This window comes from Sciurus vulgaris (genome assembly GCF_902686455.1).
Source record: "Sciurus vulgaris genome assembly, chromosome: 4".
In the NCBI taxonomy this organism is placed as follows: domain Eukaryota; kingdom Metazoa; phylum Chordata; class Mammalia; order Rodentia; family Sciuridae; genus Sciurus; species Sciurus vulgaris.
Window position 1 is genome coordinate 38,284,617 of NC_136464.1, and position 24,039 is coordinate 38,308,655.

The window sequence follows — 24,039 nt, forward strand, 5'->3', positions numbered from 1 at the left end:
CTCAAGACCTGTTCTCAGCTTTCAGATATTTATATTCCAGTTTTCAGACTCAAGAACACAGTAGTTAACTTCTTCCTTGATATCCACATTTTTATTCTAAATGTAACTTCTTCACTTTCACAATAGAGGAAGAGCTTCTTTTTCATATCCTACTTCTTCATTTACCATGCTGACTTCTATTTACCCTTTTAGAATCAGCTCGTACATCACGGAGCAGAAGCACTTATGCTCACCAGATATACATGTGCTCTTCCCATTTTCCCCACACTCTTACAGACTCATCTGAAATTCCAATAGGATACAAGTAAAAAATAATATCTATCATTTATGGGCCAGGAAAAACCCATGCATTTAAGACCGGTGGACAAACCTCCAGCTCTTTTCTTTTTCTTCTATGGTGACAACAGTGGCTAAGAGTTGAGATGCTAAAAGATCTGTCAGTTTGGATACCTCAGTGACTGTGAAGCATAGCCACTCCTGATCAACATTAGGTTATACCATAAAAAACCTCGACAGTTTTCAGACACTGAAACTTTGGGCTAATTTATAACTTCAGCATAACCTATCATAACTTTGCTGTGAAGCTTTTTTTGGTATTCACATTTCTATAAAACCAATCACTCTTATTTATTTTTATAATACTTAAATGATTCCATAGAAATTGTAACTGTTCTCAAGTTGGTCTGTCAGGATGCACTGGAAATTCCTTATTTATCACAGAGTTTGACAGAGAATATTGTGCATAGGTTCTGCACTCTAAAATAAACCCACTACAATTTTCTTTTCTAAAAAGATTAATATAGAAAATAACCCAGAATCTAAAAGTTTCTAGAATTAAGAGACTTTCAAAAATTAGTTACTGTTGCCAGACACAATGGCACATGCCTGTAATCCCAGTAACTGATTGAGGCAGAAGGATTGCAAGTTCAAAGTTAGCCTCAGCAACTTAGTGAGACTCTGTCTCAAAATAAAAATAAAAAGGGCTAGGGATGTAACTCAATGATAAATGCCTTTGGGTCCAATCCCCAATACTAGAAGAAAAAATAAAAAAGCTAACTCTTATTTTATAGATGAGGAAATTTAAATTGTCTAAGACTCACCAAAAGTCACTTGGCTAACAAATGTGGACAATGAATGAGAAGTTGAGAGATACTTCCATAAGTAAAGTATATAAATACAAATTTATTTTTTTGTGTGTGCCATCTTTGGCTACTCATAGACTTTGTTGCTATCTGTGCTACTTGTTTTATTTGCTTTTGCTTGCTTCTTGCTTCTTGACTAGATTTTATCTCAGTGAGGTCTGAGGTAATATTTCTATGTTAGGATTAGTCTACATAATTCAGTCTATAAAAGTAAAATATGTTGCCCAACTGAAATGAAGTAGTCTTCTAATAGATGTGGGATATAAATCTGAAATCTCAGAATCATAGTATCATCTAGGATTTGGTCATAATCTACAACATAATGGGTACTTTATAAACAATTATTACAATGATAACTACATATTACAAGTCATTTTTTGAGTACTTATTGTATCTCTATTACCATATTAGTACATTATATTCCTAAGAGATATTTATTTATACCTCATTTTACAGATGGGGAAATTGACATGAATGCCCAAGTTCAGAGGGCATTGCACCTCAATTCTGGGAAGCCAGAATTCAAACTCCAGGCTAAAGACCATGAAGTCAGTACTGTTAAATTATCATATCCATGGTGTGTCCAGACATAGTAGCTATCACTCATTAAGGGCTTAACATTGGTTAGTATGTTAACTACATCAGCCTATTTTCATAACAACCCTTTGTGGCTGATATTATCTTCTCTACCTTTATAGATGTACTACTGCTGAATGATACTTAATAGTTTTAGGAACAACTCACCTAACCAGAAGAAATAGATGCGCAAAAAAAAATAAGTGTACTTTAGAAAAACTTCTGATGTCCGAGCAATCCAGAAAGATTTATTTCTTTTCTTTCCCTCTTCCTTCCTCTACCTTGTCTTAATAAAAGGTGGTCCAAAAGAATATTGGTTAGTTCACTTGTAAATCTTCAAATAATAAAAAAATAAGTAAGTAATTCAATTAATGGTTATTCAACAACTATCAGTTCTAATCTCTAGTAAATTTATAATGCAGACTCATGAAGGTAAGAGAAAAAATTGAAAAGAGATAAGCAAGATAGTGGCACACAATACTTCTATCTCTATTCTAGAAAAAAAAAATCATTTTAGTAGCAGTCTAGGGAATATAGTGAAAGGAGTAAAACTGGAAGCTAAACCAGCTCTAATGCAAGAAATGAAGCCTGAACTGAGACAGTAGTTACAGGGAATGAAGAATGGCAGCCTGGGCCAAGCAAGGACAAAAAGGCCAAAAGCTATTTCAGGTATAAGTTTGAAGCATAATGAAAATGAAAGACAATTCCATGTGTAGAGTGGTGACTTGAATCATCATCTCTCATCACCTCTGAGCTGCATTTGTACTGAAAACTTCCTGCGCAAAGGTACAGATCAAGATTGCCTAGTTGCTATGATGATGCCTTGCCTGAGAAACTGTGTGCAAAAGCATGGCGTTATATCAGTCTGGACCTTGAATTCAGGCACCAGATCCCAGGTATAGAGAATTCAGAGCATAATAAGATAACCCTAATGTCTTGCCAGTGCTGCATCCTTCAGTCTGCCTGTTTTACAGAAACTTACCCACAAATAACTTTTTGATGATAAAACCTATATAATAAATGTGCTGAGCTAGCTCTGGGTCATGTTCCTCCACTGGAGGTCAGTGTCCCACCTGGTCCCAGCTTTCTCTCTCTACATGTGTTTGTCTTTCTCAATCCCCCATCGCCCCTCGCCAGTTTCTGAATTAACGGCCATTCTGGCAGTGGTAATCCCACTACTTATAAAACAAATAAAATGAAAAATGCAAAATGAGTTATTGTAATTACTACATAAAATGCTTATGCTGCTCACAGTACTGAACTTATTGAGTTTAAATTCACTGTCAGCCTCTGCTTAGAGTCAATGCTACTATTTACTATTCCAGGTTGAAGTATTTTTAATACCCCCATGAATTCTTAAAGTACTTTTTCCTTGGTTAAAGCCAGAATATCTCATTACCTTAGAGTCTCTCAATTAAAATATTTTAAATTGACTTTCTATGCCTGCAAAATCCACCAATGATTTCAGGAACTATTTATGGTGGATATAAAAACTACTTTTTCTAAAGTGTGTATAGTTTCCTGAGATACTAAGCAAAAGACTGGTGAACAAATACACAGATATGTTTTAAATTAAAATTTAAAATTTTAAGATACTTCACTTTCCCAGCTTTTAAAATAAACTGATCTAAACTAACAGTCAAGGCCATATCAGATGTGAAAACTCAACTGTGTTTAGAATCCACAAAAGTAACTGTTTTAGTCTTGTTATTAGGTACAGATATCTTCTTTTCTTATATATATTTTGTTCATAGTTCCGTTTTAGGATTCTGGGTTATCAAATCAAAAGTGTTAACCTTATATTCTTCTATTAAGATGTGAAAAGTCAGCTACTTTCAAGGTGTGAACTTCCCTCCCAAACTATAAATAGCACAGCCCAAGTGGAATTGCTTTCTTTAAATATCATAAACCATACCTTTCATAGGAAACTATGAAATAAGGATATAAATTGTGACATAAAATTTTGTCACCAAAAAAGTCATAATGCAGTTGATCTTAGCAAAAACTAATAATTAAGCCTACATATATTAGTCCTGAAGCTCAGAAATATCAGTGTTCATTTACCATTAGGAAGACTAGATGGCATTAGAGATTTTATTCATTTATTTTATAACAGAAGAAGATGAAACTGTATCAAGAGATTATGCTTCTATAGTAAATACTACTTTTGGAATGCATACTTTGATGCAGTTACAATTTTGCAACCATTTAAGAATTTTGCTGTCCTTTTTCTTTTTCTTTTTTTCTTTCTTTCTTTCTTTTTTTTTTTTTTTTTTTTTTTGTACCATGGATTGAACATAGGGACACTTAACCACTGAGTCACATCTCCAGACCTTTTTTGTATTTTATTTTGAGACAGGGTCTCACTGAGTTGCTTAGTGAGCCTTGATTTTGCTGAGACTGGCTTTGAACTCATGATCCTCCTATCTCAGTCTCCTGAGTTACTAGGATTATGGGCATGCACCATCACGCCTGGTTCTTGCTGTTCTTAAATAAATTAAAAAAAAAATCTGAATCAAAATCAAGTTAATTTGAAATCTTTTATAACTAGATAACTTTCAGATTGACTTTTCAGTTCAACTGAATTGGCAAAAATTCAATAATCTTGATTTTTAAAAGGTATAGTCACTTGATTATATTCATTCCAAAAAATATTTTTGACTGCTTACTAAAATCTAAAATGTTGTTCAACATCCTCCCTGTTACAAATATCATCTTAAGAACTACTAGTTATTCATATAAGGCTCATCAGTATAACATTATATCATACAAGAGGTCCTACGCCCACAGTCAACCAAAATGTGAGGGGGGAAAAAAACAGGAAAATCAAAACTTCCCAGAGCTTTCTCAGCTCCACCCACTTCTCCACTCATCCACTGTTGATCTTTCTCTTCTCAACTCTAAAAATAAGAAAGTTAATTTTCAAACACAATGCTAAAAGAAACTGCTACTGTCAGTAGTAGTTATAACCCTTTGAAGTTTTTTTTCCCCTCTTCAAAAAGAAATTCATATGAATTCAGATATAAGCCAACCCTGAAGAGTTCAGAGTACGTGACGTTCCTTAATTCTGTGTAATGATGGGATGGTGGGGTAGGGGATAGCACAGAGGAGATGGATTGAAAATGGAAATATACACAAGGCCTAAGGCTTGATATAAAAGGCTGTGAAGGGAAGCACCAATGCCACAGGACAGAAACAGAAAGGGCTAGCTGACCTAAAACAGCTTTTTACCTATAGATGTTAGTTTGTATGTAATAACATCATCTAACACTTGAGGGGCTTTCTTTGTACAAGACTTTCTAAAAAAAAAAAAAAAAAGACTTTCTAAATGTTTTATGTGTATTAATTAATTTAGACCTCACATCTACCCTACCCTCAGAGAACCTATGTGGGTTCTTTTGTTATTGTCCTCATTTTATAGAAAGAGAGTAATGACAGCAAAGCAGTATCATGTTTGACACTTTTGGAGGTTCTCTGGTTCACAATTTATAATGACCACTTTCTCCCATTGTTAAATACAAATTATTTGTGTGATAACATCATGGATTAATAATTAATGGGAGACTGAGCAGAAAACTACATATGGCTTTTGCAGCTAGGAAAAAAAACCCCACAAAACTTACTTTAAAACCTACCCAAAATTAAACACACTCAGGGTATGCACATAAATAGCTATAGCCCTCCCTTTTTATCTCTTAAGAATTTCAGCTTTTTACTTTATCAGGTAATTTGTACACAAAATTAGCTATATATTCATACTATAATATTAAAACCAAATGATCAGATATCCCAGAACATTTATTTCTTTTCCATAATAGTTCTAACTCTGGTAACAAAATTTTGAACAAATATATTACTAGACCACATCCTTTTTTCTGAATTAGAAGTACTGCTATATGTGGAAGTTCTTTGCACCACATGGTTCTTATACTTATGACCACAGATAGAGTTCAGAATAAGGGAAAGAGCATGTTTTTTTTTTAAATCAGAAATATCTCAATTATAAACAACTTCTGTTCCTTATGAGCCACTTTATCCTTTGGTAAGGAACATGTAATTTGACTCTCAGATTCCTTTCTGTGAAAAGGGGTTGTTGAGTGATTGTTGTTATCTGCATTATCTGACTAAATGACAGAACACATGGAACACGCTTAGCACAGGGTAGGTACTCAACAGCTATTATTTATTATTACACATATGCACATATGTATTTTTGAAATATTTTAAAACATATTTGTCATCATAATATGCATCCTTTCCTATCCTCTTATTTAGAACACAAAGGAGAAAGAACATCAGGTTTTTCCATATGCAAGATTGTTCCAAAGACCTGTCTAGGAAGGGTTTATGTAAGAATACACATACACACACACACACACACACACACACACACACACACACAGAGTTTTAGTCAGCTTTGTTTCACTGTGACCACAAGACCTGACAAGAACAACAATGTACAGAAGGAAAAGTTTATTTTGGCTCATGGTTTCAGAGGGTTAGTCCATAATCAGCTGAGTCCATAGCTCTGGATCCCCAGTGAAGCCAGAAAACCATGGCAGAATGGAGTTTCGGAGGAAAGCAGCCCAGGATATGGTGACAAGGAAGCAGAGAGAATTCTGCTCACCAGGGACTAAATGTAAACCCCAAAGGAATGTCCCACTGGCCTACCTGCTCCAGCCATACCCCACCTGTCTATAGATACTACCCAGTTAATCCATTTCAGTGGACTAATCTACTGATTAGGCATACCTCATAATCTAATCATTCTACCTCTGAAAATTCTGGCATTGGTTCACACATGAGCTTTTGGGGGACACCTCATATCTAAACACACACACACACACACACACACACACACACACACACACACACACAGATTTGAAATGCTATTCGTTGGGCTGTCTATTTTAAACAAATATTTTTCTAATAGACCTTGTCTAGAAAGCTTAAGAATTCTTTTCTGTTATCTAGCTAGTTTCCATATTGTGTGTATTCTTCCATCTCTTATGCTTCATCCTCTGGTCAGTACTCTAGGGGACATACTCATCACCTCAGGCATGAACTACAAAGTTCCTTTCTTCACTTTCTTCCTCTCTCTTCCACTTTACCTATACACTACCACTGATTTCATTATTCTATTCCTCTATTTAAAGAAGTCCAGTGGCTTCCCATTAACCACAAGGGGAAAAAAAGTCCAAATTTCTCTGCCTAGTGATCTGGCTCCAGCCCCCATGCAATTTTACTTACCTCCCACAAGTTCCCAGCATGCTTCCATTGGGCTTGCTTTATGGCTCTCTAATTTTTCAACTTAAGACTTGTTCATGTTGTTTTTCCCACTGGATTACTTGGCCCACTTTCTTTTGCCCATCCAAAGCCTATCATCCTTCAACGGACAGCCAGTTTAAATAATTACCTTCACTTCAAGTCTTTTCTTCACAGTTCTACAAACACTGATCTCCTTTCTCTGATCTCCTGTAGAGCAAATTGTTTGCATAGCTCACTGTGGATTTTAAATGCTGCTTTGCTTTTCAAGCATTAGCCCTGCATACCCTGAGGTAGGGACCTTTTTTAAAAAACTGTTTTCTGCAACATCTTGAACAAAGCTAAACATAACAGATGTTCAATAATTTAGTAGTTAGACTTTGGTTCAAGAGACCCATTAATCCCATGTCTACACAACTGAAACAAAGTATACAAACTTTCCATTCTCATTACAGAATTCCCATCAAATCCCCTTTACGCTTTCACTCAAGCTCCTCTCACCTGGCAGCTACCTGACATGTTTCCTGATCATTCCTTTGTGGGCAAACTTCCCTTTAAAATTCTTAAGCTAGGGCTAGAGACATAGCTTGGTGGTAGAGAGTATATGCCCAAAGACGTATGTGCGTGCATCCGCACACACTCTAAACTGGTTTCTTCCATTTGCCTTCACCTCTCTGAGGTAAGTAAAAAGTAGCGCTTTCTTTCTTTTTAATATATTTTTTGGTTGGAGGCAAACACCATACATTTATTTTATTTTTCACGTGGTGCTGAGGATCGAATCCAGGGCCTCACCAGGGCTAGTGCTTTACCACTGAGCCACAACCCCAGCCCTGAAAGTACCGCTTTCTTGAACCCACTTCATTCCTGGGTACCTTATCCCATGGAGAATCTACCTTTTCCCGATCACCTGATTAAACGATGAAATAAACAATCAAAACTTGTCCTCATTTACCACTGTTATTTCTGGCCCAGGTGAGCATTTTCTCCTTCCCCATTCACCACATTTCCCTAACTTCTGTATTGTACATCTGTATTCCCTAACATCTGTATCAGCAACTAATCCATATTATTCTCCTCCACTCAAATCTTAACTATTACCAGGTTTTCCATACACATATATTACTTCAAATTCTTTATTCTCCTTAACTCTGTGGAGTTGCATCACCTCTTCACAGTAGCAAGACCAAATCTCAAATGCTGGTAGTTCTGTGAGGGTTCTCTATCTTGAGCCTATTGAGCATCTCTAACTAGAACCATTTTGCCATTTCTTTCAATTCCCACACTGTACGTGGTTTCTGCTATGCTTCATTCACTTAATCCAAATCTTTCCCCAGTCCTTTTCAAATGCTGTTCCATGAACTAAACAGACTTGTGAGGCATGTGTGTGGTGAGGTGTGGTTGGCTATAGCTAAAAATACAGATTCCTGGGCTTTACCCATGGAGCTTCAGATTTAACACATACTGCATCAATCTTCAATCTAAGATATACCAGGGTTTTTTTTTTTTTTTTTTTTTTTTTTAATGCCTGAGCTTCATCCCCAGAAAATTTGATTTAAAAAGCCTGTATTTGGGTTGGATAATAATATCTTTAAAAAGTTCCCCCAGGTGATTCTAATGTGCATCAAAGGTTGAAAACTAGTACAGTTGAAAACTAGTACAATAGGGTGAGATGTGAGAATTAGGACCTTAACATGCCAGCAAAGTAACCCTCTGGTCAGATATGAGACCACCCGTGTTAGGAACCTCCTGGTTAGAATGGACTTCCTTTATACTTAGAAGGTTTTAGAATCTATCACCGCCCTCTCCAGTATTCTTTCTCCTACCCATATCTTTCTAAATCTTCAAGATGTGTCCTCATAATCTGGCCTACTATCTATTTTTTTGAGCTTTCACTCTAAATTGATTTTTATTCTTGTAAATGTGATACAATGATTTTTTGAAAAACAATTTTTTTTTTTTTTTTTTTTTTAGCGGTACTGGTGATTGAACTCAGGGCCTTGTGCTTGCAAGGTAAGCACTCTACCAGCTGAGCTATCTCCCCAGCCCTGAAAAATAATTATTACAGGGCCACTTGAATTAAGTAAAAAACTCAACTTAGAGTCTTCTCTAGGTTAAAGCTGTTAACCTGGGACAAAGTGGAAGAATCACTAAAATGGTTTAAAGAAAGTTATTAATGACAATTAGATTCCTAAACAAACCTCCAGGGGCTCTATTTAATCTAGGAGGAGGCTGAAAAACAACCTAACAGGCCACAAGCTGTCTTTCCTTGCCTGCCCTACCCCATCAGGATCACCCCACCCACTGATAAACTTCAGTCAGCATCCCAGTTATCCTGGCTTTCCTGACTTTTGGAAGAACCAAGCATATATTTTCTTGGCTCAGGCTTTTCACTGGCACATATAACTCAGAATTCCAGCTCTGACAATCTCTTTGAGACAAACACATAGTCTGCAGTAAACTCATAAATTCTATTTTTAAACTGTTATTAACAAAACAAAACAAAACAAGACCCAATGGTACCAACACTGAAAGTCCTTATAAGTTGCCAGAAACTGCTTTCAGAATCTAAGGTTTTCTGTTCATCCCATCTTCTTCTCCAATTTACGTCTTTTCAAAGTTTAATTCAAGATTTACAAATGTTTTTCTTGAACTCTATTCTTTTTGATTAGTAGTACAAATCCACAATCCCTTTTTTACAATTCCTAAATTTTACAAATTCTTGAAGTGGAAATGTTTTTGCAAATCATTTGAGGTAGCAAAAGCATGAACCTGACCTATACTGACATGAGTCTAATTTTATCTGATTTATGGTGAACACACATACATTTTCCTGCAGTTTTTAACATGTTTGATTATAGGGAGCTGAGCAGGGCCTCACTGTGGGTATTATACATGGTATATATATCAAATTACCTTCCTAAAATCTGAAAGCCTAGAAATTCCAAAGCCCTATGGGCCTCAGATAACACATATTATACCTGCATCCACATTTTATCAATTTCTGTAAATTTTTATTCCAAACCTTCAAATTCAGTTACAATGAAATAAATAGGTTTGGGGGAAAGGTGTCTACTTCAGAGACTAAACCCGTTCACATAATTGTGTAAGCATATGCATTTATTATTTTAAACAAACCACCTTAGAAATGAACTGTTGGAACGCTGAGTTAAGAACTTCCTATATAAGGTTTAAAAACCTAGCATACCAGAAAGAACCAGGTCTCTAAGAAGTTGGATGACAATTTCCTTCAAGGCATCTCCCAAGGTAATTCCTAATTGCAGCTCCACTTTATCAATGGTAGTTATGTTTTTAAATGCATACCATTACTGTTCAGTTTGCTGCACTGACTTAACACAAAAAAAGTTGTTTTTGACAATTTCTAGTTTCCCAGCCCTGAGACATTTTTGAAAACCCTATCAAATCAAAACATTATTCCAATACTAATACTTTAAAGAAGAGTGAGCTATTTTAGTAAGTTCTTAGTCATTTAAGAGGGAGGTTTTCAGAAACTAATTGCAAGTAGGAATAAAAAATGTATAATGTTCACTAAACTTTTACTATTTTGTCACGCACAGTTGCATGACAAGTCATAATCTTCGAATATATCAAGGCAAACTTTCAAAAAGTATTTAAATATTATGTCAAACATAAATCTCAAAACGAGAGCTTAATTTTTTATTGTGTTCAAAAGTAACCAGAGTCAAAACCACCAGTACAAATAGGGAAAAGGGATAGAGGGGGCTGTCCCATGACATCATCTGGCAATATGTAGTTTGAAGCCCGAGAGCGCTCTCCAAATAACCCTTCCGAAAATCCGGCTGGGAAATCATCCCTGTCAAGCATAGACAAATTGAGTTTAAATAAAAGGTTCAAAAAGCCTCCCCCCTTAAGTCACATGTCTGTACCATATGAAAAATAAAACCATCATCCATGCATCTACCTCCCACTACCTTGACAGCAACGGAAAGGTCACAATTAAGTGGAAACTCGCCGCAGAGCCTGTTCCATCGGGGAAGGGGGAAGGGAAAGAAAAGCCAAGAAAAGAGCGAAATCTCACCTCCGTGGAAAACCCACTCCCGCTTGCCTGACATCTATGTTCGTCCAACACACAATTCCACTCCAGGATGCAGGTCATGCCCTTAGAGAAGGTCTGTGTGTGTGCAGGGGGCGAGGGGGTTAAGCCCCCCAAATAACCAAAAGGTCCAGGGGAACCGGCCACCCCCAGCATTTCCAGAGCGTGAAAGGTGCATGCAGCTCGCGAAGTGTTCAGGGCTGTTCTCGAGGCGCAACTCTTTCAATTCGGCCAACGAAGGGCAACCCGGGTGCAGCGACCCGGGCAGCGCCCGAGGACCCCGGAGGAGATGCGGGCCTCGGGCGCCCCTCGCCCGACCGCCCTCCCTCCCGCCGCCTGCCGTCGGGGCTCCCCGCGGCCCCCGCCCCGTACCTACCGTCGTCGCGCCGGCGCCGGCGGACACGATGGGTGGCAGCTTCTCACGCTCCGGTTCCTTCCCTTTCTTTTCCTCAGAGGCAGCCGCCGCCACCGCCGGCGGCGCGGCAGGCGAAGGCGCCCGATCCGCCTCACTCATGTCTGGCCGGATGGCAAGAGCGCGAGGCGGCGGCGACGGCGGCGGCGGCGGCGGCCGGACTGCTGCTGGGGTTGGCGCTGCTGCCGCCGCGGCCGCGAGAGGGCTCTGAGCGGCCGCTTCCAACCACCACTGCCGCTCCGCCCCCGCCCGCGTCCGCGACTCCGCGCGCGAGCCCGAGCCCGAGCCCGCGCCCGAGCCCGCGCGCCCGGACCAGCCCGCCCCTCCTGCCGCCCCCGCGCGTTTGGCTAGCGGACTAGGCAACGCGCCGCTCCCTCCAGTTCTTGGCCCCGGCTCCCCCGCCCCTCCCAGGTTTGCCCATCGCGGGTCCCGGGCGCCGGCCGCAACTACCTCGTCAACCCCGAGGGCCCACAGAGGAGACGCCGCGGTCGACGCCCGGCCGCCATGTTTTTTGCAGACTCCCGCGCGAAATGACAAGGAAGGGATCCGGCACTGGAGGGCCTGGACTCGGGGGCAACCAGGCGAGCCCTGCAAAGCGTCGGGCGGGGATGAGGCGAGCCCCCCTGGGGCGGGCGGACGCACAGCTCCGCCTTCACGACAGCCCTGACATGCGGCGCCTAGGGGGACCCAGGCCGGGCGGACGCCGTGGGCCCAGGGGTCTGGGCTGGGGGTCACGGGGCTGCTTCTCCCCAGCGCCCCAAAGCCGTGTGCGCCTTGGGACCGCCGCTTGCCCTGCTGGTTCCTGCCCTCCCGGCCGAGAGCCTGCGCATCCTCGGGAGATGGCCTTTCCTTTCTTAGCGACTGACCCTTTGTACGTTTTCCAGTGGCCTCGACCAGCAAAGGAAAAGCCCGGAGTGGGAGGAGGGGAGTGCGACATTGTGGGCCCCAACCCTACACACACACACAGACACACACACACAATGGGGCAGCACAGCCGGGCCACAGTTTCCATTTCTGTTCCTCCCGTCCCCCTTATGACTGCCAAATCCGCCTCTCCCTTCCCGTCCCCACGCGCTTACATTTCGCTCTCCCCCACCCCATCCCTGCGCTGCCTCCTATTCCTTGTTCCTTTCCGTTTATAAGTTGCAGATGGACAGACCCAAACTGCTTCATAATCCTTAATAGCAGATCATTATGAAATATGGTTAAGAACGTTAAAACTGGGGAGTTTAATCATATTAAAATACCCCCCCACCTCCACCACCAAAATACGTAGACAATTTCCGTTCTCATTCGCCCCCTCTTTTTCCTTTTCTCAGTCTACTGGAGCCGTAGAGACACCTGCTGATCCGAGAGGAGAGAGGGAGTAAGAAAAGACTGTATTGCCTATTAAAAATAGAGAATTTCTCGACATTCAGGTCTAAGGATTTTTAGGGTGAGGTTTCATTGCTTAAGGTTGAGTGAATTTTCTGATCAAGGATGCTCAGGTTCAAATATAAGAATGAAAAATATCTCTAAAACAAAGTCCAAAGATGATTCTTGAGTTATCCGTTGTTTTCTATATTCAGTTATTAGTATCAATACTAGTTGCAGTGCATGGGGAAATGGAGTTGCATGTTTTTCAAATCCAGAATTTGTAACAAGCCGATCTTGAAGCAAACAATGTAATGAATACAATAGTATTCTATATTGTCTTCAAAATGATAGAGTCACACTTTCAATTATGAAAGGACTTTCTAATTTTAATGTAATTGTTGTCACCACCTGTTTGCTTGTTAATTAACAAAAGGCATGGAATCCATGTCATAGAGCCAGCAAAAGAATTTCAGTACAAATTCTTTTTGGAGTGAAATGATGTATACACCCATTACTTTATAACATCCACCTTCTCCTTTCTTTTTTTCAGAACTTTCCATCTTAAATCTGAAATGCTCACCCATGGAGAGAGGAGCATGCCTTTATTTTCTACTTTGAGCAGGTGGGCATGCTGATCATTGATAAAATAACAGCTCAAATGTTATTTTATAAAGTGAAGCCTTTATTTTTAGTACAATTCAAGATATTCTGTGCTGCTGAGGCTGGGTTGATAGAACAAATATTAGGGGGAAAGATATTATCTTTCCTACTATTTTGAGCTAGATTTAGTAATTTGCTATAAAAGTGCTTAGATCAGAAACTATTTGGAGTATATGCCTTATGCTTTCACTTTTCATGTGTGAGACTAAACAAAAGTGTGCCTGTACAAGTAGTCATATTCAATTAAAAAAATGCTTAAATATTGACAAAACAAGGCAAGTCAAAAATAAAAATGTTAATTTCTTCCAATGCACCAGAGTAGACAACCCATTTCTGTACAAGCCCATTACCACCTGTAACTAGATCATTGATGTTTGCTTTTACTTCCTATTATATTGCTCTCAATTTACCACCCTAGCTCTCCTTTATACATGCTCCAGGATTGGAATTGGAGAGGCTTTAGAGTCATAGCTCAGGAGGGAGCTTATGGGCTGGAGAGACCCATTCTAAATACCTACTATGGTACTTCTGGGACCCAGCAGGGAGAGGAGATGTTTATGGAGCAGAACATACAGAGAGCTTTGACTGTTCTGTACAAAGATGTAGAGAAGTTGCTTTTCAGCTCTGCTAAGTGTGGCATCCAAGTATAAAGTTAGCCTTGTAATAATTGAAGATGAGGAAGGAGAAGCATTGTACCTTCTTAGTCCAGCGGGAAAACCAGAACTCATTAACAGTGAGGTATCCCAGATGAATTTAGGAAGATGAAATACCTCAGGGGAATAGGGTTTTGCAGGGTAGCAGTGGGAGTTAGATAAATCATTTCCATAAAAGAAAATGAAAGACCAAATTAAAAGGGAATAGGTGAAATTGTAGATAACTTCTATTTTAATTACATACAGTAATACTAATGTAGTGAACAATAGCAAAGTAGACTCTGACAAATCATTTAAGAATGGTTTATAACTATTATGGGAGATACAGTTATGAAATAGTGCAACTCATTTTTTTAACACATTCTTTTTGCATTTCAGTTGAGTGTTGTCCTAAAGTAGTAAACCTGGGGAAGTATACTTATGTTAGCCATGTTGGCATTGTTAATAACATTGTGAAAATACTTTCTTAGATATAATTATTGTGACTTTTTGAAATTCCTATTTTAAAAATAACCTTTATTTATTTAAAAAAAGCAACATATTGTCATGACAGAAAAAAAATAGGAAACACAGATTAGCAAAATGAAGAAAATAAATACTTATGAACCCACCCAACTTTAGGTATGCACTAATACCCTGGTCTGTATCTTTACAAAATCTTAATCTTCCATAACTGTTTATCTGTACACACACACACACACACACACACAGTAGTTCCTTCTTTTTTAAAAAAATAAAAACATACTGAAATGCTATATTGAATCTCTGCAACTCATTCTTTAGAATATGCCTAATGATGTGATAAATCTTTATCTTTTGAAGATTAATTTTTTAAATTGCACAATATAATGTTATATAGAATCAAGATTGTAGAGTGGATGTTCATCAAGCTTTGAATTTTTAACCAGAACTCTCTTCAATCTGTTCTCTATCTGGATTCCCTTTGTCATTGACTTCATCAAGGCTTTTGCCCTCCCTAACCCAGGTTATTTCCATAGCCTGAAGCATGTTTTGCCTTTATTTTCTTACCTGCTCTAATTGCCACCAGAATGGCCCCTTGAAAATGCATATATATTTTTTGCCAATCTTTTCCTTGAAAGTGTTCCAATAGTTTTTCAAAGTCCTTACCATAAAAGCCCAACCTCTTGGTATGACATTCACCTGAATTTGCAAAGAATTTCATAATGTCCTAATTTTAGAATCATTTTTTTTCTTTTTGCTCCCACAACACATACGTACTTCCATTTATATGCCTATTATATTGCATCTTAGTCATTCGTTCCCCTAATAAGTCATGGCGTAGAGGGGAAGCACATGTCCAATTACTTCTTAAACCCCACCAATAGCATATGACCTGGAATGTGCTATTAAGGAGGCACACTGTAAACTCAGAATACATGAAACATGATGTTTACTTAATGTGACTAATATAGGGGATTCAGAAACCATTTTCAAGGAAGAATTAGAAAAATACTTTTTGAGTGATGAACTACACTCACTCATATGATTTGGTCCTGGTTTTGCTTCTTAAAAATATTGATCTTATAGAGCAATCCTATCAATAAAACTTTTTGTAATGGTGGAAATGTTCATATTTCTACTCTGTCAAAGTAGTCATTAATCACACATGGTTTTTGAGTACTTGAAATGTAGCTATTGTGACTATGGAATTGAATTTTTAATTTTTAAAATTTAATTTAAATATCCACAATTGGACAGCACAGCTGTAGAGTTGCATCTCAACTATAAAAGAACACCTCCAAATTAGTGGCACCCTAATTGATGAGCTTCACTGTTTCTTAATGTCATTCTTCAGAATATATGTAATCTTCACCAAAGTAATGAGAACAGATCTTAAAGAGTTCTGATAACAAACCTAAAACATCAAATAACTTTATATATATATAAAATATATATAAATATATATACTTGCATGTATATACATATGTATATATATATTTGCATTTATGGGTCAAACAAACTGCATTTTTAACACATCTTGTGCTCAGTGCTATGGAGATACTACCTAAATTAGAAGAACATATTAATAGCAATAAATATTGAAATGCCTGCTTGTATTTTTTTAAGGTTGCTGAAAACATCAAATCAGAATGGCAGACATTGCTATTCATTCTTCCTTTTTGCCTTATTAAGAGGCTTCTGATTTAACTTGGAATGGCAAGATGCTCAGTTAAAAGTGGTTTCTTCTCTGGACTTTCTTGTGGGGAAGGATGCTTATGTGACATAATTCTGGCCAATGAGGTAATAAAAGTTTAGTGTTGTAAGGAAAACATTTTCTGTCATTATTCTTCTTGACATGAGAATATGATGTTTGGATATGTGCTGCAATCTTTGGAAGGAATCAGGAACATTCCTGAAATCGTAGAACTGCCACACCAGATTGGGCTGCTTATATTTGGATTGCTTGTTTTGTGAGTCAAATAAATCCCTATCTTGTTTAAATCCATATTAATTTTTTCCTGTCATTTGTAGCTAAGAACATTACTGTTACACTTTGCACATGTGCATGCATGCACACACACACACACACACACACAAACACACACATAAGCCCATATTTTTTTTTGTCTTAGTTAATCCATAAACTAGTTAACTGTTGATTTCTACTGGTTTAACCAATTGTTTTAAGGCACAATCCTAATCAAGTAAAATGTCTTGCCTTCCTATCGTAATTCTATGGTTAGTAGTTCAGGAATTGCAATGGTCTTTATGAAAGACGCAAACTTTCTTTTTCAGTTAGAAAATATGTTTCTGAGTTTCAGCTTCAGTTATTGGAAAGAATAAATTTTTGAACCATGAAAATAGACTCCAGTTCTGGCTTTTCTGCTTTTTAACTAATTATGTGGCTTTGGCAAAATCACTCTTAAGTTAGTTTCCTTACCCTTGCATGGTGTTGTGAGGGAAAATGAGAAAACATACAAAAGGGCTTTGTGAACTATGGTACATTTTAACTTAATGAACTTTACTGGGTACTAAAGAATGTGCTCAGCACTTCTATTGGATTGGCTTATGTATTCTCAGAAACCTATGAGTATTGCTATGTAGTGGGGACTCATCCCCATTTTATATATGGGGAAATTAAGGAATCGTACCTAGTAAACCATTCAGATTCATCTCCTAACTCTCCACAAAGCACAGAATAGTTGCTGAATAAATATTTATGGCAGAAATGAATGTATAATTTGTTCCTTTCAAAATTCTATCATTATATACTATTTAGGATATTATAATCCATAGATTTGGTTATAGAGGACTGCTACTGAAGGTCTACTAAGTACCTCCCTGTTCAACATCTGAACAGAACATTTTCTACTAGAAATACTGAAATAATCACTCTATTAAGATTGAAACCAAATATAAGCATGTTGGGCTAGTAGTTGCTCTTATATTTCAAGGTAATTTTTTTTTTTTTTTTTTTTTTTTTTTCAGTGCTGGGGATCAAACCCAGGGCCTTGTGCTTGCAAGGCAAGCATTCTACCGACTGAGCTATATCCCCAGCCCGCATTTCAAGGTTTTTGAGGATAGATTCAAAGGGTCCCAGCTTTTAAAACACTAGCATACTTCCTGACTCATAGGCTCAACAAATATTGTTAATGCACTGTTGTTCACAGAGAATGTTGGGGCTCTGCAAATATTACTATATTATAATAATTCTTTGATAGAATGCATTCTGGAAAGATTTTAGTAAATTTTGTGTTTTTTAACACATCAGGTATTGGAGTTTAATTTTAAATTTTTTCAGCTTTATTGAGTTATAGTAGATAAAAATGTCTAGATTTAAAGTATACAGTGTGATTTTGTGTTTGCTTTTTGCAGGACAGGATTGAACTCAGGAGGATTCTGTCACTAAGCTCAACATTCCTACCCTTTTTATTTTTTTATTTTGGTACAGGGTCTTGCTAAGCTGCCCAAGCTGGCCTTGAACTTGCAATCCACCTACCTCAGCCTCCCAACAATGTGATGTTTTAAGATATTTGCATATATCTTGTGAAATGATTACCACAAGCAATCTGATTAACATAACCATTATCTCACGTAATTTCCTTTTTGTGTATGATAAGAATATTTAATATATACACTCAGCAGATTTCAAGCCTAAAATAAATAGAGTATTATTAATTATAGACACCATGTTGTACATTAGCTCCCCAGAACTTATTTGCTAGGGTTTGAATGTAACTCCCAAATTTCATGTGTCAGAAATTTAATAACCATTAATAATATTAATATGTGGGACCTTTAAGAGAAGATGAGGCCATAAGGGCTCTCATGGGTACAGATGAATTGATGAATGCCCTTATTTTGGGTGCACATTTCTTACAATGGTTCCCTTTTGTTTCTTCCTCCTTTCTCCCTCTTCCCTTTTGCCTTGCCCATTCACCTTCTGTCATGGGATGATGCAGCAAGAAGGCCTTTGCCAGATGCTAGTACCTTGACCTGGGACTTCCCAGTCTCCAGAATTGTAAGCCAAGCCAATAAATTTCTGTTCTTTATAAATGACTGAGTCTGTGGTATTCTGTTTTGGCAGTCAGAAAAGGGATAAGGCATTATTTATCCTGCAGTTGACTGAAATTTGACCCCCTTTAACAAACATCTCCCCATTTCTCCCAGGTATAACAATCACTACTTCTGCTTCCATGAGTTGAGCATTTTTAGATTCTACATCTGAGGATCATACAGTATTTATCTCTCTGTGCCTATTTCACTTAGCTTATTTTACTTAGCATAATGTCCTTCAGCTTCATTTTTGTTGTTCCAGATGAGAAAATTTTCTTCTTTTTAAGGGCTGGATGATGATGATGATATATGTGTGCATTTGTCTGTATGTATATATCACACTTTATCTTAACTGTTGTAAATAACACTGCCATGAACATGGAAGTACAGATATCTCTGATTTAATTTCCTTTGGATATATATATATACCCAAAACGGATTGCTGGATCATATTATAGTTCTATTTCTAATTTTTTGAGGAATCCCTATACTACTTTCCATAGTGACTAATATTTATTTCCCTGCTGATTAGTAATGTTGAGCATTTTTAAATATATTTGTCTTTTGAGAAATATCTATTCAGATCCTTTGCCCATTTGTAAAAATCAGGTTATTTTCTTGCTATTGAATTGTTGGAGTTGCTTATATATTTGAATGTGAACCCCTTTCCAGATGTATTGTTCATAAATAATTTTTCCATTCTCTTAGATTGTTTCTTCACTTCTGACTATTTCTTTTGCCATGAAGAAACTTTTTAGTTTGATGCTATCTCACTTGTCAGTAGTTGCTTTTGCTTCCTGTGCTTTTGTGGTTTGTGCAAGCAAAAAAAAAAAAAAAAAAAAATCATTGTCCAGATCAATGTCAAAAAGACCTTCACTGATTTTTTTTTCTAGTAATTTTAGTTTCAGATTTTACACCTAAGTCTTTAATCCATTCTGACCTTACCTTTTTTATTTTGGTATTTTTAATATGGTAATTTCATTTTTATGCATGTGGATATACAGTTTTCTCAGCACCATTTATTGAGAGACTTTCCTTTTCCCTTTGTGTGTTCCTAGTACCTTGTCGAAGATCAATTTACTGTAAATGATTGAGTTTATTTCTGGACTCTATTCTGTTTAGTTGATATATATTACAATTTTTATGCCAATAATACTGTTTTGATTACATAGCTTTGTGATTTATTTTGAAATCAGGTATTACAATGCCCGTAGCTTTACTTTTCTTACCAAAGATTACTTTGACCATTTTGGACTTTTGTGATCCCATACAAATCATGGGGTTGTTTTTTTTTTCCTATTTCTGTGGAAATGCTGTTGGATTTTTGATAGAGATTGAATCTGAAGATCACTCTTCAGTACTGTAAACATTTTAACAGTATTCTAATCCATAAACATGGGATTTTTTTCATTTATTTGTGTCTTCTTCAGTTTCTTCCATAGTTTTTACAGTTTTCAGCGTATAAACCTTTCACTGTCTTGATTAAATTGTTTTAATCAAGGTAATTTTATTTTGTGGGGAGTGGTACAAATGTGATTGTTAATTTTTTGATAGTTCATCATTAGTTTATAGAAATGCCATGGATTTTTGTATGTTGATTTTTGTGTCCTGCAGTTTCAATGAATTTTTTATTGGTTCTAAGCTGTTTTGGGTGAAGTCTTTAGTGTTTACTATATATAAAATTGTGCCATCTGCAAACAGACAATTTTAATTCTACCTTTTCAATTTGGATGACTTATGCCTTCTTCCTGCCTAATTGTTCTGACTAGGACTTCAAGTACTATGTTATAGAAGTGGCAAGAGTGGGTACCCTTGTCTTGTTCCTTATTTTAAAGTATGATGTTAGCTGTCAGTGTGCCATATGTGGCCTTTATTATGTTAAGGTGCCTCCTTCTATACATGACTTTGAGAGTTTTCATCATGAAAGCATGCCAAATACTTTTTCTGCATCCACTGAGATGGTTATATGATCTTTATTCTTCATTCTGTTCATGTCATATATCACATTTATTGATTACATTGTTAAACTGTCCTTGAATTGTAAAGATAAATCTTGTTTGATCATGGTGAAAGATCTCTTTAATGCGCTCTTATGTTTGATTTGCTAGTATTTTGTTTTCTGCATCTGTGTTTGTCAGTTGTATTGGTCTGTAACTTTCTTTTCTTATAAAAATGTCATTGTCTGGCTTTTGTTTTCACAGTAATGTTGGCCCTATAAAATTAGTTTGGAAATGTTCCCTCCTACTGTTTGAGAAAGAAATTTTCCTTAAATGTTTGGTGGAACTCACCAGTGAAGCTATTAGGTTCTAGGCTTTTCTTTGTTGGGAGGTTTTTGTTTACCAGTCCATTCTCTCTACTCATTATTATTCTGTTCAGAGTTTTTATTTCTTCATGAATCACTCTTAGTAGGGTTTATGTTTCTGGGACTTTTTCCATTTCTTCTAAGTTATACAAATTGTTGTCATAATCATTTATAGTTCTTTTATGATTATGTTTCTGTGGTATCAGTTATAATGTCTGCTCTTCATTTACAATTTCTTTGAGTCTCCTCCTCCTTTTTATTCTTAGTTTTATCATTGCTGTTGATCTGTTCAACTAAGCCAACTAAGCCAATTCTTAGTTTCATCGATCATTTATTTTTCTTGTCTATATTTCATTTATTTCTGCTCTTATCTTTATTATTTCCCTCCTTCTGCTAACTTTGGGGTTAGTTTTTTCTTTTTCTAGTTCCCTGAGGTTTAAAATTAAGTTGCTTATTTGAGATTTTTTATTTTTTTCCTTTTTTCTTTGTTGCTCCCTTTCCCTCCCTATGCCCTTCCCCCAGGCATTTGTATGTATATTTGTAAATTTCCCAATTTTCCTCCAAATTTCAAATTTTATACCATTGTGGTTGAAAAAGATACTTGTATAGTTTCAGTGTCCTTATATTTTTTAAGAGTTGTTTTGTGGTGTTAACATATAATCTATCCTGGATAAAGTTCATAGAATGTGTACTTAAAAAGAATGCACATTCTGCTGCTGTTGGATGGAATATTCTGTTATGTCTTTTGGGTCTATTGATCTATAATGTTGTTCAAGTCCTCTATTTCCTTACTAATTTTCTCTCTTGATCTATCCATTGTTGAAAGCAGGGTATTTAAGTTTCTTACTATCATTATACTGCTATCCATTCCTCCTTTTAGGTCTGTTTCTCTTTTGCTTTATATATTTAGGTATATAATGATGCTGGACACATACATTTACAATGGCTATATCTTTTTAATGTACTGACTCCATTATCATTATATAATGAACTTTATCTCATTCTTTTTTTTACATACTTTTTTATCTGATTTAAGTAGTTACCTCTATTTTCTTTTGTTTAACATTTGAATGGGATAGATATCTTTTTCCATTTCTTCATTTTTAGTCAATGTGTTGTACTTAAAACTGGAATGAATCTCTTATAGGCAGCATATAGATGGATATTGTTTTCTCTTTTTAATCCATTCCTCCACTCTGTCTTTTGATTGGAGAATTTAATCCATTTACAATTAAAGTAATTATTGACAGGTAAAGACTTAATTATTGCTGTTTTATTAATTGTTTTCCAAATGTTTTTTAGTTCATTTTAATCTTCCTCTCTTGCTATCTCTCTTTATGATTTGATGCTTTTCTGTATGCTTTGATTCTATTCTGTTTACCTTTTGTGTGTCTAACATAGGTATTTTAATTGTGCTTACCATAGGGCTTATATAAAAATTTTAGGATCATTATAGTGTACTTTAAGTTAGTAACAACTTAACTCTGTGTACAAAAACTCTATACTTTAATCCTCCCCAACATTTTATGTTTTTGATGCCATAGTTTGCATCTTTTTATATTGTATATCCATTAGCAAATTATTTTAGCTATAGTTATTTTAAAGTTTTTTAAAAATTTTTTTCTACTAGGTTAAAAGTGACATACACATCACCTAACAATATTAGGGTATTCTGAATTCGATTATATTCCTGCCTTTACAATAATTTTTCACTTATTTTCATAGTACTAATTAGCATTCTTTCATTTTGAAGAATTTTTTTTTCTTTTTGCCATGAGGTGTTCTATTTTCATTAACCACACAAATACTTTTCTATAATATCCCAGGTCAAATTGGAGAGGTTTGCAGTCCAATGGTGGCGGTGGCCTCAGACCCACAGGCCAGTGGCATCGTGCAGAGTGACAGGGTTCACAGTGCAGCTTGCAGATGGCTCGTCCTCCACATCATCTGGGGGCTCAGATGATGGGTGTGGGGAATCCTTGAGGCGCTTAGGAAATTTCACTCCGCTTTTTCTGCTCAGTAGTCTGTTTGGTCGGCAGGGTGTCTTCTCCTGTGTCTCAGTTTTCTTCATCTTAGCCTTATTGAAATTGGAAATTTCTCCCAAGGCCTACCTTGTCTGCCATTTTCTTAAAACAATACGTGGATTCTTGCTCTGAACCCGAGCTCCAGTTGCTGCCACTGGTGTTGCTGCAGCAGGAGACCTGAAGGACCCCTTTATAAGACAGGTCTGGTGGGAATGAACTCCCTCAGCTTTTGTTTGTCTTTATCTCTCGCCTCCATTTCTCAAGGATAACTTTGCCATATTCAGAGTTGTCTTGGTTGGAACTTTTATTCTTTTAGCATTTAGAATGTATGATCTTAATCTCTTCTGGTCTGTAAGATTGTTGCAGAAAGAGCCACTCACAGCCTGATGGAGGGTTCCCTTGTGGGTAATGAGTTGTTTTTCTCTTACTACACTTGAAATTCTTTTCTCTGATTCTTGGCAATTTAATTATAATGTGTCTCAATGATGATGTTTTTATGTTTAATCTATTTGGGGTTCTTGGGCCTCATTAATCTGGACGTTCATTTCCTTCTTCAGATGTGGGAGGTTTTTCTGTAATTACTTTTTAAAATAAGCTTTCTGCCGCCCTTTTCTCTGCTTCTAAGACTCTCATAATGTATATATTGATATATCTGATGATGTCCATGGTCCTATAGACTGTCTGTTTTTTATTTTTAATCCTTTTTTTTTTTTTTCATTTTGTTCTTCTGATTGGGTAAATTTCAAATGACCTGTCCTCAAGCTCAGTGATTCTTTCTTGTAGGCTGTCAGCTACTAAGGCTCTCTGGAAACTTTCAGTTCAGTTATCATGTTCTTTAGCTCCAGAATTTTTGTTTGGTTCTTTTGCATAGTTTCTTATAAGAAAATGTCTCCTCAGCAGCAGTGGGAATAGGGCTGTCACTAAGAATCCAGATTTGTCCTTGGAAAGGCATTTCCAAAAGAAGTTTTAATCATTATAAATTACAAAAGTATATGAGTATGTCCTTCACAATGAAAAAAAAAAAAAAAAACTGGTCAGAGATAAGAAAAAGTGAGAAAA

General features: G+C 36.9%; 1 protein-coding gene and 1 long non-coding RNA gene across 5 annotated transcripts in view; one reads left to right on the plus strand and one right to left on the minus strand.

Moving 5' to 3' along the window:
• HECTD2 (HECT domain E3 ubiquitin protein ligase 2) overlaps nt 1-11,716 on the minus strand; it is an 81,746-nt gene extending 70,030 nt beyond the window's left edge. The window contains exon 1 of one of the 3 annotated variants that reach the window (XR_013763541.1): nt 11,432-11,715. Coding sequence is in view for 2 of the 3 variants with exons in the window: in XM_079138215.1 (XP_078994341.1) it covers nt 11,432-11,569 (138 nt within the window). In the remaining variant the exon portion in view is untranslated. Of the gene's footprint in view, nt 1-11,431 lie in introns of all 3 variants that reach the window. The other 2 variants (XM_079138215.1, XM_079138216.1) reach the window with 2 other exon arrangements.
• A 191-nt stretch (nt 11,717-11,907) lies between these two features.
• Nucleotides 11,908-18,674, plus strand: LOC306660137. Of its 2 annotated transcripts, none has more exons than XR_013763554.1 (4): nt 11,908-12,048; nt 12,787-12,902; nt 13,374-13,445; nt 18,561-18,674. It is a non-coding gene; the product is annotated as an uncharacterized lncRNA (long non-coding RNA). The 2 variants fall into 2 exon arrangements; XR_013763555.1 differs by lacking the exon at nt 11,908-12,048 and adding an exon at nt 12,199-12,338.
• The last annotated feature ends 5,365 nt before the right edge of the window (nt 18,675-24,039 follow it).